Here is a 13,212-nt window from a genome sequence, read left to right on the forward strand (position 1 = left end):
CACGAAATTTCCAAATCTAAGTAATAGATGCATCAGCATGCACATTATATTTTATATTACTGTACATTTTTTATTAATGACTACAACAATTCTTAGCTTACGTCATATACATGTGATTTTCTTAAAATAATAATTACACCAGCATATGATGACCAACTGTAGTGTCAATAAAAAAAAGAAGATATTGTTATGCTAAGGGTTCAAATAAATGATCTGAAGCATGAAATGTGAATAATGCTTAGTCATCTCTGACCTTCCAAAAAGATCAGGGTGACAGCATTGCTTCATACGATGACTCGTAAAAAAGACATCTGAAGGTTAGGAGAAAAAAAAAAATACTGTTTAAAACATAGCAGATATGTAAGATGAAATGCAGCAAACCAAATGAACATAAAAACAACATATATTACATTCTACATCAGGAATAATTCAAGCAGTAGTTAAACATTTGTGAATTGCAGTAATTACTATACAATTTTAATATTTAATGAAATATTATCTGATCCGAAGGAGCTCCGTAATTCTATTCAGACCATGCAAGGAACATAATACTTCTTAAAAGGTACAGTTCACTCATATATAATTTTGTCATCATTTACTCACCCTCATGACCCGTTTTACTTTCTGTCTTCTGTAAAATACAATAGAAGATATTTTTTGCCAATACATTGAAAGTGAATAGGGTCCAATTGTATGGACAAAAAGTTCTTCAAAATATATTCTTTTGTAATATACAGAAGAAAGAAAGTCATACATATTTAGAAACAACATGAGGGTGAGTGAATGATGACATTTTGGGTGAACTATACCTTTGAGACTCCTTTAATAAAAGTCTACTGAAAGGTTTTAGATATGATTTGTGAGTGGGAAAGTCAGACCAGGCTGGCTCTAGATGTTACTTTAGATCAAGAGGAAGTCCTCGGCTTGGTTTCCTGGTGCTCAGCATCTCTGAACAGTCCCTTTGGCTGGCGTGGAGGCGTGAGCGGAGGAATTGTGGGTGACTGAAGAATATCTGCGTACCTGTGGCTGGGTTTGGTCTCCCTTTGGAGAACTTTTCTGAGGAGCGGTTTCAAAAGCCCAATGGTGACCTGGCTGCCATGAGCTTCAAACGGTCCCGAGTTCTGCGTCGAATCCGGCAGGTTTTTCAGTACAATATTAAGTATGCTCGTCACAGTCATGTCCTCTGGACAAAGAGTCCACAGCAGGTCCAAATAAGGGTCCAGGTCTCGATGCTGGGACACTTCGCACAGCAGAGCATCGAAAATCTCTTTGTTCAGAATAAGGCTCTTCCGGCAAAACCTCTCAGCTACTTGTGTCACCCGTTCCCACTGGCTTTGCTCGATGAGAATCCGCAACGCTTGCATTATCGCTTTAGGCCTCTCGCTGCACAAAAGCAGCTCTACTTCCAGGTGTTGGTAGGTTTCTTTGCAAGGGAGCACAGTCAAGGCCCGTTTATAGAGCGGCAAGCTCTCAGAGCTCTCCTTCACACCATAACTCCTGGTCGTGCCCATCTGCTGTTGTGCCAATTCGAGAAACCTGGGGAGCCAGCTAGGCTGGAATTTGAAGATGGAATGGCACAACAGCTCAAAAACAGGCAGGTTCACCGTAGTGTGTTTCTGCTGACCGTTGCAGTGAGCAAAGTTCGCTGTGGGTTGCACGGGGCTGAGGATGATCTTCCACAACTCAGCAGGAGCTTTGGTCGACAATGATCCCTCACCGTTACACTTCAGATGGAGAACCGCTTGCATGGCGCGCCAGGAATAAGTGGGAAAGAGTTGGAAGATGCTATTCAGGTATTGAAGATTCTCCCTCTCTAGCTCACCGCCAAGCAGCCGGCAGATCTCCTGCTGCACCAACGTTTCACAATAGTTCTCTAGATCTTTCTCAGAAGCCTTCACCATTGATGTTTTGATGTCCTCCAGCAAAACGAGACTCCTAAGTTCTGATTCGAGTGAGCTCATGAGCCTTTCTTGACCTGAGGAATGTTTCTCACCAGTTTTGGTCTTCTGGTTGCTGAGATAATCCTTTAGGATGGCAGCCAGCGATATGGGAGCTTGAAACATCCCACCTTTTTTGAGCTTCTCCACCGTGAGCTGTGTGCTACTTAGACTTCTTTGCTGATAGTATTTGCACGCTTCCTCGAAAACAGCCTCAACCAAGAGTGCACTCGAGTCTTCTGAATGTGTCGGAGAAGGCTTCTGTCTTTGCGTGACCACAAACATCCCGGTTTCTAACAGCATTTGCGGAGAGTGACTGTCCAAAGAGTTTACAAAGAGAAGACCTTCCGTTTTCAGACTTATTCGCTCTAATTCCAGGCCACATTTGGTGTCAATTAAGAAGAGGGTCCTGCCTATTGTTAGTGCCAGGATTTCATTATATATATTCAGGCTACTTTGGGTCCCACTAGCACTTAGGCAGTTATCAGGAAGTTTGTAAATGTTGCGGAGACAGCCATCTCTCTTCATGATGCATACCCAACCAGTGCTAAGGAGAAGAAGGAGGTCTCCACATCCAGTGGGAGAGAATCCACAGATATCAGGAGGATTTAGTGTGGATAGAAGGCCAATCAAGTCTGTAACAAGCCTCTTGAAGTCTGATTCTTTGCTTGAGCTTTTCATAAGCGTGCAACTACAGGCACTATGCACTTTAAAGGCATCACGTTCAGGTGACCATACAATAAACACTTTAGAAAAACCTAGTGAAGAGTTTTCCCGCACGTCTGGAAGCAGATAGACCAAATCCCCAGAACTGATGGTCGTATATCGAGGATTATTATGCAATGCAATTTTCACATTTCCCAAACTGACACCCCCCTCATTAACTTCTACAGTCTTTTTGCAGATACAGAACCTGAAGTTGCTACACACACTATTGGAGTTCTCAGATGGTGGTCGCTCCTCACACCATATGATGAAATTCTGACACACAGACACAGAAACTACTTTTGCACGAGGGCTGTTACACAGATCCACAGTCTGGAGTAGATGCCAGCCTGATCCGCACTCCAGGAATTTCCAGAATTCTGCTTTTCCATTCTCAAAAATCACTCCTAGCACAGAGGCTTCATCATCTGGTTTGCTTTGAGGGATATAAATGACATCTACTATAGGCACATTTCGAGTTAGCACTAAATCAATGTGCTTCTGGCTTTGCATTGGATGGGCTCGCTGATATTTGTCATATGTCATAAGACCACTCTTGGGCTGACGCACAATGACATGAATGTGACGTCCATCTGGACTCAGACGCACATCGGACAGGCAGTTTTGAGAAGAAATGTTGGAGTATGCTCGTTTAAAAAACTCCTTTAGATCCTTTCCTTTCGTGAAATCGCCGAAATCAGTCACTTGTTCCAATGCGAGTCGCGTCATGTTTGCTGAAGCGTCGATCTGGAATAGGAAGCAAACGATGCGCGTGAAAAGAAAACACTTTCAGTTTGGACCGGCGATCATCCACAGTCTCCCTGAAACATGTCCAGTGCTTCGTTCACGCGTTAACTCCATCATATGACGATGTCATATTTATACAGTCCATAAATCCAGCGAAATACACTTAGATTTCTCTTGTGCTGTCTGCTTCTGTCCCACTCCTCCTGACATCACGAGTTTGTTAATTTCCGGAATCTAACGGCTGCGTTTCAAAACATAGTGAGCCCCGGATCCAGACAGCATTATTGAGCAACAACGGTCGCGACTAGCACAGCCAGAAATCCTGTCAAGGTAGGCAGCTTACTACGTTTTTAAACACGCCCTATGCGTTGTTTTTATTTTTTTTTTTGCTCTGTTGAAGGGAGGAGTTTCATTCATCTCCCTGCTCATATATAACGTTTGGAAAATGTACTAGGCCTATTATATTTATAGTTTATCTACCTACTGTGTCTATTGTGTGTGTTAAATCATAATCTCAGTTAATCACAATTTTATATTTAAGCATAGTATTTGAATCGTTTTATAATATTCAGTTGGCTTAAAAACTCGCAACTTAGTGTTAATTACATTTTCATTCTGTAAAAATGTGTATCCTAAAAGTCTTTGTGTGTGTGTGTGTGTGTGTGTGTGTGTCCTAAAAATCTAGTCATTTAATACATTTTTGTTACCTAACAAGATGAAAGAATTTTTACTATAAAATTCTTCATAATTACTATCCATGTAACTCTTTTCTTTCTAAATTTAAGTTGGACATTTCTTCACAGTGCACATTCTGTAATTCTAATCTTGAAACAATACCACATTTATTTTCTGAATGTGATTACGTAAATGCTTTTTGGAAAGAAGTAGCCTGGCTTGTTTTCTCTGCTTATAGCAAACTTTTTATTTTGGAAATAATTAATGTTCTGTTTTTGATGTGGGAAAAAGGAGATGGACAATGTGTTAAAATTGCTAACTATATGTGGCCTATTTCATCTGCATAAATGTAAAGTTACTGACTGTAAGCCCAACATTACACTTTTTTGTATTGATTTAAAACTATTTTATGACTCTCTTTGTTCATTGCTCAACAAGAAAGCTGCAAAAACTGCACAACTGCTAAAAAAATTATGTTTTCATTATAATACCTCCTGTGTATTTCCTGAAAATTAAAGTTTTTTATTATTATTATTATTATTATTATATATAATTTTTTTTGTCTTAGACATTTGTTATATATATTTTTTCTTGCTTGTTTATACATCCTTTTTTGTATTTTGTTTCAAAATCTATTTCATGTATCCCCTGTATGTTGTTTAGTAATAATGCTGCGTTCACGTCACCTCGTATTTACCGGAATCTTGAAATGACAACACGTGACGTTATATTCGTTGCTGTTCACGTCCTTTTGGTCCTTGGACTGGGAATTATGCGTTTCCATGGCACCACTATCAACGCCTAAATGAATCTACAGTGGTCAGGTGGTACAAGCGCCCACGTGGTACATCTGGGAGCTTTCAGAAAACTCCCAGCTTACAAGCTGTAACTACGATCTCTAACGAGGACGTGAATGCTTTTTACAAGCTAGAATCTCGTAACTACAGGAATTACAAGGCCGCGTGAACGCACCTTAATAATAAAAATGTTTCCCAAAAAAAAAAAAAAAAAAATCATGACGTAAATTTGTAGGCTAATAAGAGAGGCTAATCTGGGTTTTAGATTAGTTTTCGATGTAAATTAATGTCTTTAGATAACAATTATCGAATCGATTTTTAGGTTTTGTTCAACAACATAGATTACATACTCTGTGTTTTTTAAGGAAAGTTGCTGACAAGTTGCTTAATAAATACTACAACTACCACAAGGCCAAGGGTGAGAGCTAAATCGGAAAAAAATTGCCGCTCGTAAATATCAAATTGTTAATGCTTAAACAATATTTTACACATAGTATAGAAAGCCAAAGTAAGACCTAATAAATAAAATTATAAAATAAAATTAGAATACGATGGTCACAAGCAGAGCCATTGGCCCATAGATAGGTATACCTAGATTACACATTCGACCGCTCCAGACGCTTCGGCGCGCCCGCCATCTTGGAACGGTCAGCGACAGCGTGTCGTCACTCACAGTATGAATCAATGATGGCACAACATTGCGGAGCTTCTGATTGTGAAACACCGAGATTTAAATTCCCGAAGAAATGGGATAACTTTTCAGAGGTGAGAATGTGCTTGTTTGTGTTGTATTAACTCAATATTTCAGGTTTACTATGGTAACTTTCTAATGTCACGTTAGCTGATACCTTCGTCTTGTTGTAATGTGTTAGTTTAGCAAAATCATCTGCTAAAGTCTATTGCAGATATAGATGATCATATATGCGTCTAAATACGGTTACAGACGCACAAGTCAACTTGCTCTCTAGTGTTCACGGACCGGTGTTTTGACTGTTCCAATATGGCGGACGGTCCATAGAAACAGCCACTATTTATTTCCCGGTCACAAGTGTCGGAAATGACGCGAGGGGCGGTAAACACACTTCCTTCTACTCGCGCGAAGTTTTCATCGTAGATGTAAATGACGGACATGAATCCTGCAGTTTTTAAAGTTTGTACGTTCTCAAAATATATGCTAATTTGTGTACATCAGTGTTTATTGTTTCTTCTCTGGCTTTATTTTCCGATGTCTGGTCGCATTCTTAGGTCAACTGCAAAGAATCGCAAATACGATCACTGTCAGGAAATATTTATGTAAATAATGTCTATATTTTCATGGATTGCACGCACACATGCTCTAATTATTTTGTAAACAAACTTTTTAAAAGACTCACTAAAATCTGTGTATCAGTAAAACACTGTCTTTACTCACCATGTGATTAGCTGCATATTATATTAGTACACTGTAGTATGCTATGCTTTACTAAATTATGCTGCATACTATTCATTTGTTATATTATATCATATATGTTATGCTTGCACACTTGAGTGAAACCTACTTAATTTTGTAAAACATGTCAATGTACAACTGTCATTTTGGATGTTCAAATCTGTCTATTTTATTTTTATTGTAATATAATCTTTTATAAACTTTAGGAATTTTAAGTTTCTGTTTTATAAGTAGTCTGACATATGTGTCTCTCTGACCAGAAAATCAAGCAGAAACACTTAAGATGTCTGACTCGAGAAGAAGGTCTAGAGGGAGTCAAGAGGAGCCAGCAGGACCGTCCAATGGAGTAGGTGGGCGAAACAGGTCAGAGAGAGCTGCTGAAATGGGCGAAGAAGATGATATTGTTGGTGGACCATCAGGTATTAGTGAGGAAGAGGATGATCCAACACGCAGGAGAGAGATCAGGAGCAAGTACAGGGATCTGATCAATCAAGTCCAGCGTGAGTATTATTACTGTTAAAATTTGTTTCAACGATACAGTTTAATGTTTATTTTATGAAGTGTATCCATTGAGAACATGTGACATGCATTTTTTGTTGTTCACAGAAAACCGTGAGGACATGTTGAACCCGGCTAACAATAAACTCACTGATGTTTTAGAAGAGGCCAACAAACTTTTTGCCAATGGTATTATTTCTATACACTCTAATGTTTATGATTATATATTTATATTTTGTATTTTCAATATTAATTTGTTTAATTTGTTAACAAAGTTTGAGTAATTCTTATTAGTAATTAAAAAGTCTGTATAATTTTTATAAACTTTTATTTCAGTTTTAGTTATTTTAGTGCATCAAGGTAAACTAAAAGAAAATGGAAAAATTTTGCCTTAGCAGTAGCTGAAATAAAGATTAATAAATAAACAACTTTATTTTTATTAAATTTGAGTAAATGTTTATATTAATTAAAAAAAAAATTGTGATGGTTTTAGTTCTAGTTTTAGTTAACTATCTATAATAGCCCTGTTTCTATTCACTTCATATCCTGATACCTACTAATGCAATTAAGTGCTGTAGTTAGATATATGGTTTAGCAGAGCTCTGCATACACATCTTCCAGTTTCTTTGCATTATGTCTTCACAATGTTTCTCCTGCTGGTTTGTTATGTTCTGTGTCTGTTTTCAGTGAGACAGGCTCGTGAAGCAGCGCTGGATGCTCAACTCCTGGTACTAGCCACTGATCTAGGGAAGGAGAAGGCCAGCCAGCTACATGCTGAAGGCTCTGCGTTTGACCCGTCTGCATTTGCAGAACATTTGGTAAGTAACTGTGAGGGGAAAGCCAGATCTTACATTTTGCCATGTGCAAATTCACTCTGAAAGGATTTTTCTCCTTGGTTGATTTTTCATATTGATCATTCTAGTTGTCATACATGGGTCTGAATCGTTTGGAGGATGAAAGTGGTCAAGATGGAAACTTGGAGGGATATTTACCACAAGGAGCCTGGCAGAAGCTTGCAAATAGATCTGAGCACTGCTTCAAAACAGCCCCTTCATTCCACTACATGTAAGTATACCTGTAGTAAGGGAAGTTAAATGACATCGACGGCGATCAGGTAATTGTATCGAAGTATGTAAGACTAGGGGATATATTAAATTTACATTTAATTTTATATTATTTTGTGGGTAATTGCTTTTTTTTTTCAATGGTTTTCATGAGTTTTTTGCTATTATTTTTGCTATTAAGTTTTCCGATTCCCATTTTGCCCCAGCAAAAATGGTGTTATAATTGGTAAGTTCAAATTCTGTGAAGCAGTTCAAACTGTCAGTGTAAGTAAACCAGTTCACTTACATCTAAATTTGTTTGCATCATCCCTTACAAATGTTCACTGATGTCCCCATGTGGTATTTCGTATATTAAAAAGGTTTAGTAAACAAGCATACACTACTATTCAAATGTTTGTGGTTAGTAAATTACTAATTTTTATGTAATTAATACTTTAGTTTTATTAGGAAAGGATACATTAATTTGTCAGCAGTGACAGTGAAGATATTTAAAATTCCTGAATGCAAAAGATTTCTATTTCAAATAAATGCTCAATTGTTCAATTGAACTTTATATTCATCAAGAAATCTTGAAAAAATGTATTACGGTTTACACAGAAAAATTCTCAAACACTAAGTATTGTCATATTTGTGCAAATAAATAAAATTATGAAATATTTTTCCATGATATTTAGTGTATAAACTTTTTATTACATATTGGATTCTTTTTGATTACAATGGCCATACAGTTTTACAAAAACAAAACCTCTGTTGACACGGTAGAGTTTATAAATACAGTGTGCACTAACCTTTATTTAATTATTCTATTCAATTCAAGGTTGGGCTCATTTTTGGCAGAGCCTCCTCCACCACGGCAGAGAGTTGAAAGGCAAAGGAAAGTACCAGGCAAAGAGGCGAAGCGAATTATGCCCACCCAGGTGTGCTTATTATAATGCAAACGCTGAGTGTCTTTTCAAATATCCTTCAGAATCTGTCTGATTTTAAGAAATATCTTGTTGTCACAGCTGAAAAAAATGGAAGAATCACACCAGGAAGCAACAGAGAAAGAGGTTGAAAGGATTCTTGGATGTCTCCAACGTTACTTTGCTGATGATTGTAAGCATAATAAAATAACTTTCTGTCAGAACTTAGCTACAGACTATTTCAAAATAAAAAAATAGTCTTTTTCGGAACAGCTGACGAACCCATTTCATACTATGAGTTCGTCATTGACCCCAACTCCTTCTCCCGGACTGTGGAGAACATCTTCCACACATCTTTTCTCATAAGGGTAAGTCGAGATGTTACAATAGCTGTGGAAATTCGACATAGGTCCCACAATAAAAAAATTAAATCCATTTTTTATTACTCTCAGGATGGTCTGGCGAGGATGTACTTGGATAATGATAACCTTCCTTGTATTGGTAAGGTCCATAAGATCCATAAGTCATTGTTGTGGTTGTGTTTGGTTGCATGTGCTCACAGATGATATTATGTGTGTGTTGTAGCTCCAGTAGAGGAAGGTGAGGTAGAGCCTGGTGGTGCTTCCATCCGACATCAGTGTGTCATTTCTATCAACCATGAATCCTGGAGGGTGAGCACATTATTACTGCGCTTGGTGCATATTTGCAACAGTGATGCACCAGTTTTTTTTTGTTTGTTTTTGTACCAATCCGGGAATTAAAGTTTTCATTTAGCCACAAGCAGAAACCGAAAATAAAGTTTATTTAATATTGTAATGTTCCCTATTGTAATGTACATTATATCATAATGAAACTTCTTCTCAAACAAGAAAAAATGTAGGGTGGTACTTGATTTTTTAGATTCCTAGATTTAACTGTTTTGCTCCTACAGTGTGTGGTGTGCCGTGATGTGACAAAGACAGCACACCACACACGAACAGATTTTCAACCAGAGTCCCGACTGTGAACAAGGGAAATCTCACAAAATCTCTTGAGACTTCAGAGTAAACATGACTGACGATAGGCAGGAAGAAATTGCGTTGATAGTGTTTGGAATGATTTTGGTATGTTTTACTGGACACGTTGTATAAACACTCTTGCTGTTGCCACAAATCGACAAGCTGATCCTCCATCTCTGCTGTCCAAATCCATTTAACTTTGTGCTACGCCATAACTGTGTTTATGCTTCTGTCTTCTGTCAGCTCGCTTTCTGATTGGATATCATTTCGTTCCACGTGATAATCTCTAGAGCGTGCACGCGTTTGTCCTCGGGGTTCCCCCCACACATCAGGATTTCTGATGTTGAATATTTACGATTCGCGATCGGGGGGCCTCCGATGTCCTTCCGAGCAGATTCAGTCACTCTTAACACACCTCACACCACAGGAAAATCTGATAACATAATCTGTAGACCCATTAAGATAATCGGGACATTACCTAGGATTGTCGGAAGGTGAGAAATAGGCCCAAAATCAGCCCGATTATCTTGTGGTGTGTACCCAGCATTAGTTTCCCAACATAACTTGATTTGTTCACACACTGTTTTATTGACATCTTACTGCAGTTAAAACACTGAGTGATTACATGAGCTATGATACATTTCAGTAAGTTGTACTGCTTCTTTCAGCATACCTTCTGATGTTCATTCATGTTTATTTTGTGCTATAACTAGTAGTAAACAGGAAGAGATGATTGGTTCACGTGCGCTCTGCGCTGCTCTGCTCCGCTCCGTGCTAATAAGCTACAGCGATCTTTTAAGAGCATCAAACGATAATTATTGCTTGAGTTTTGTTCTAAAATTGAAAGAATTTGAAAGCTCAAACTTGGTTTCTATCAATAGTCACAAAGCTTATTGCAATTATTGGATGGCATAGGCAAACTGAAAACCACGTAATAGATCTTGGTTCATTAAAATGAAGTTTGATTTAGAATCGAGAAATCTAAATTCAGCCCTCCAAAACTTTCGGCTGAATATTTTCAGTTGCCGAAATGTTGGTGCATCACTAAATTCAAGCAGATATTTATTTAGCATAGTTTTTTTTATTTTTTTTATGTTAAATAATTTACATCTCTGTCTTACAGGAAATCATTGATGCCTTTGATATTAAGGACGCTCTGATTCCAGCTCCTGAAGTTTTGTCTCAAGAAAGCTAAGTTGGAGGATAGCTAACAACAGCTACTGAAACATTTGTAAAATAAATACAACTACATTTTTATATTTTTAATGTTTGGAATCTCAATTTTAAGAGTCATGACTTTTGGATTTTGTATAAAGTGCAATAATTTTGACTAATACAATAAATGTAAAGTGAACTTATATTAGGTGTTGGATTCCAAGTAAAAGCAAAGAAATATTTTCATTTGATGGAAACATACAACCCACTGAGCAAATTACGTCCAGAAAACGTCTTTTTGAGGTCTTGTCTCAGGTTGAAAAGACGTCCACTGAGGGGCCAGAATGAAAGTTTTTATGACGTCTTTTTTTGACGTCTTCTGGACATCCGATATAGACGAACACACAGAATCACCAAAGGAGAAAAATCACAATTTTTAAGCCACCATTGTGGAGATGAGTGTTTGCTTTAGTTGGGCTCTTGACCCTTGCCTTATTAATATTAGAGTTTGTTTGGGCAGTTAACTGAGTCATAACAGCCAGATAAGTAAAGAGACATGATCAGGTGTTGGTTATGTTTTCACATAATCATTATTTGACCTGAATCACTGAACTCATGATGAGCCCAATCTGTGAGTTAGATTTACATTATTGATTACAGCAGCACTGTGATTCTACAGCAGAAGATCAGTTTTATCAGTATGATTCAAATGATTTCAGAAAAGGTGTGTTGAACAACAACAAAAAAACATTCATTTTAGGCACACACAGACATCAAGAATCAGCCTGTGAATCTCAACAGTGGTGGCCATCAAAAAGCATGTTGCAGTGCATTCTGGGAGCCACCAATCAAAATTCATCCATGGCTCCCATCATGCATTGCTGCATGAATAAATTATGATCTTAATTGTCTTAGTAATTTCCTTTATTCTCATATTTTATTTTGTTCTGTTTTTATGTGACTTTTTAGTAGCTTGTTTTCTAATGTTCAGAGTTGATCTGTTGATCAGAATATGTTGCTTGTCACCGCCGTTGAGATTCACAGGCTGATTCTTGATGTCTGTGTGTGCCTAAGAGAAAGATTTTTTTGCATGTGAAATCCTTCAGATTATATTGATAAAGCTGATTTTGTGCTGTAGAATCACAGTGCCGCTGTAATCAATAATGTGAATCTAACTCAGAGATTGGGCTCTAAATGAGTTCAGTGATTCAGATCAAATAATGATTATGTGAAAACATAACCAACACCTGATCATTTCTCTTTGCTTGTCTGGCTGTCATAACTCAGTTAAAACTGCCCAAACAAACTCTAATATTAATAAGGCAAGGGTCAAGAGCCCAACTAAAGCAAACACTCATCTCCACGATGGTGTCTTAAAAATTGTGATTTTTCTCCTTTGGTGATTCTGTGTGTTCGTCTATATCGGATGTCCAGAAGACGTCAAAAAAAGACGTCATAAAAACTTTCATTCTGGCCCCTCAGTGGACGTCTTTTCAACCTGAGACAAGACCTCAAAAAGACGTCTTCTGGACGTAATTTGCTCAGTGGGAAGGTTCATAACTCTCCACTGTCTATAGGTTTACATCTCTCTTTCTCTGAATCTCAAATATTCAGAGCAGCACAGTGCACAGAGGCCGTGACCTGACATGGGATCATTATTTCATAAAACATGTTTACTTTGTAAACCATTCAAAGACATAATCCCATTTGCAAGTCAAAACTCCATTCACACAACCCCCCACATCACAGAGTCTGAGTTTATATTTACAGGTCATTTCCTTGTATATCCTTTTACAAACCTGTTCCATTGAACCTGCCCTATTTTTTTTATAGATAAGAGACTGTATCCATGCAGATTAACTAAAGATGCTTGTAGTGTAGATGACAGCTTTACACACCTATTCAAGATCAGCTAATTACTAAGAGTTGAATTGGGTGTGTTAGATGAGGGAGACATGCAAAATGTGCAGTGGTGGGGGGTCCCCAGGACAGGTTTGAGAACCACTGGTGTAGATGACACTTGTATTGGGGAATCCAGACATAAACCTGTGACAAAAGCATGTTGTAAAATAAACCTATTCAAAATGGGCCATAATCCCATATCCGTTTTAGATTACAGTTGAACACTACCATCTAGTGGTGGAGGAACTGAATGCACTGGTTAGGGCTGAATATATGTGTATGTGAATTAAAAAATTGTTATTGAAACATTATCTCGACTGCTGTCTCTAGGATATTTGCAGGATCATATGGGAATATCTGTATTCTCTTGCACTGTGTTGTCTATTACAGATTCATTTCATAT

General features: G+C 37.8%; 2 protein-coding genes across 7 annotated transcripts; one reads left to right on the forward strand and one right to left on the reverse strand.

The window, feature by feature from the left end:
- Positions 1–49: 49 nt before the first annotated feature.
- LOC125276977 (Hermansky-Pudlak syndrome 6 protein) lies at positions 50–3,371 on the reverse strand. Its single transcript, XM_048205099.1, has one exon. The coding sequence runs from the start codon at positions 3,369–3,371 to the stop codon at positions 906–908; it is 2,466 nt and encodes an 821-aa protein (XP_048061056.1). The 3' UTR covers positions 50–905.
- A 207-nt stretch (positions 3,372–3,578) lies between these two features.
- nsmce4a (NSE4 homolog A, SMC5-SMC6 complex component) lies at positions 3,579–11,110 on the forward strand. Of its 6 annotated transcripts, XM_048205119.1 has the most exons (12): positions 5,925–6,015; positions 6,107–6,154; positions 6,551–6,790; positions 6,897–6,977; positions 7,476–7,606; positions 7,711–7,853; positions 8,670–8,769; positions 8,857–8,947; positions 9,013–9,122; positions 9,207–9,255; positions 9,340–9,425; positions 10,876–11,110. In XM_048205119.1, the coding sequence occupies exons 3-12, from the start codon at positions 6,574–6,576 to the stop codon at positions 10,945–10,947; spliced, it is 1,080 nt and encodes a 359-aa protein (XP_048061076.1). In that variant the 5' UTR covers positions 5,925–6,015; positions 6,107–6,154; positions 6,551–6,573; the 3' UTR covers positions 10,948–11,110. The 6 variants fall into 6 exon arrangements, with proteins under 6 accessions (XP_048061077.1, XP_048061078.1, XP_048061075.1 ...); XM_048205120.1 differs by lacking the exons at positions 5,925–6,015; positions 6,107–6,154 and adding an exon at positions 3,579–3,719; XM_048205121.1 differs by lacking the exons at positions 5,925–6,015; positions 6,107–6,154 and adding an exon at positions 5,475–5,626.
- The last annotated feature ends 2,102 nt before the right edge of the window (positions 11,111–13,212 follow it).

The sequence above is a fragment of the Megalobrama amblycephala genome, linkage group LG10, assembly GCF_018812025.1.
Source record: "Megalobrama amblycephala isolate DHTTF-2021 linkage group LG10, ASM1881202v1, whole genome shotgun sequence".
Classification (NCBI taxonomy): Eukaryota; Metazoa; Chordata; class Actinopteri; order Cypriniformes; family Xenocyprididae; genus Megalobrama; species Megalobrama amblycephala.

Coding starts and splice junctions, on each gene's coding strand:
- LOC125276977 (XM_048205099.1), bottom strand. CDS start 3,371: ATGACGCGACTCGCATTGGAACAAGTGACTGATTTCGGCGATTTCACG.
- nsmce4a (XM_048205120.1), top strand. CDS start 6,574: ATGTCTGACTCGAGAAGAAGGTCTAGAGGGAGTCAAGAGGAGCCAGCA. Junction 7,854..8,669: donor GCCCCTTCATTCCACTACAT/GTAAGTATACCT, acceptor ATTCAATTCAAG/GTTGGGCTCATTTTTGGCAG. Junction 8,770..8,856: donor AGCGAATTATGCCCACCCAG/GTGTGCTTATTA, acceptor TTGTTGTCACAG/CTGAAAAAAATGGAAGAATC.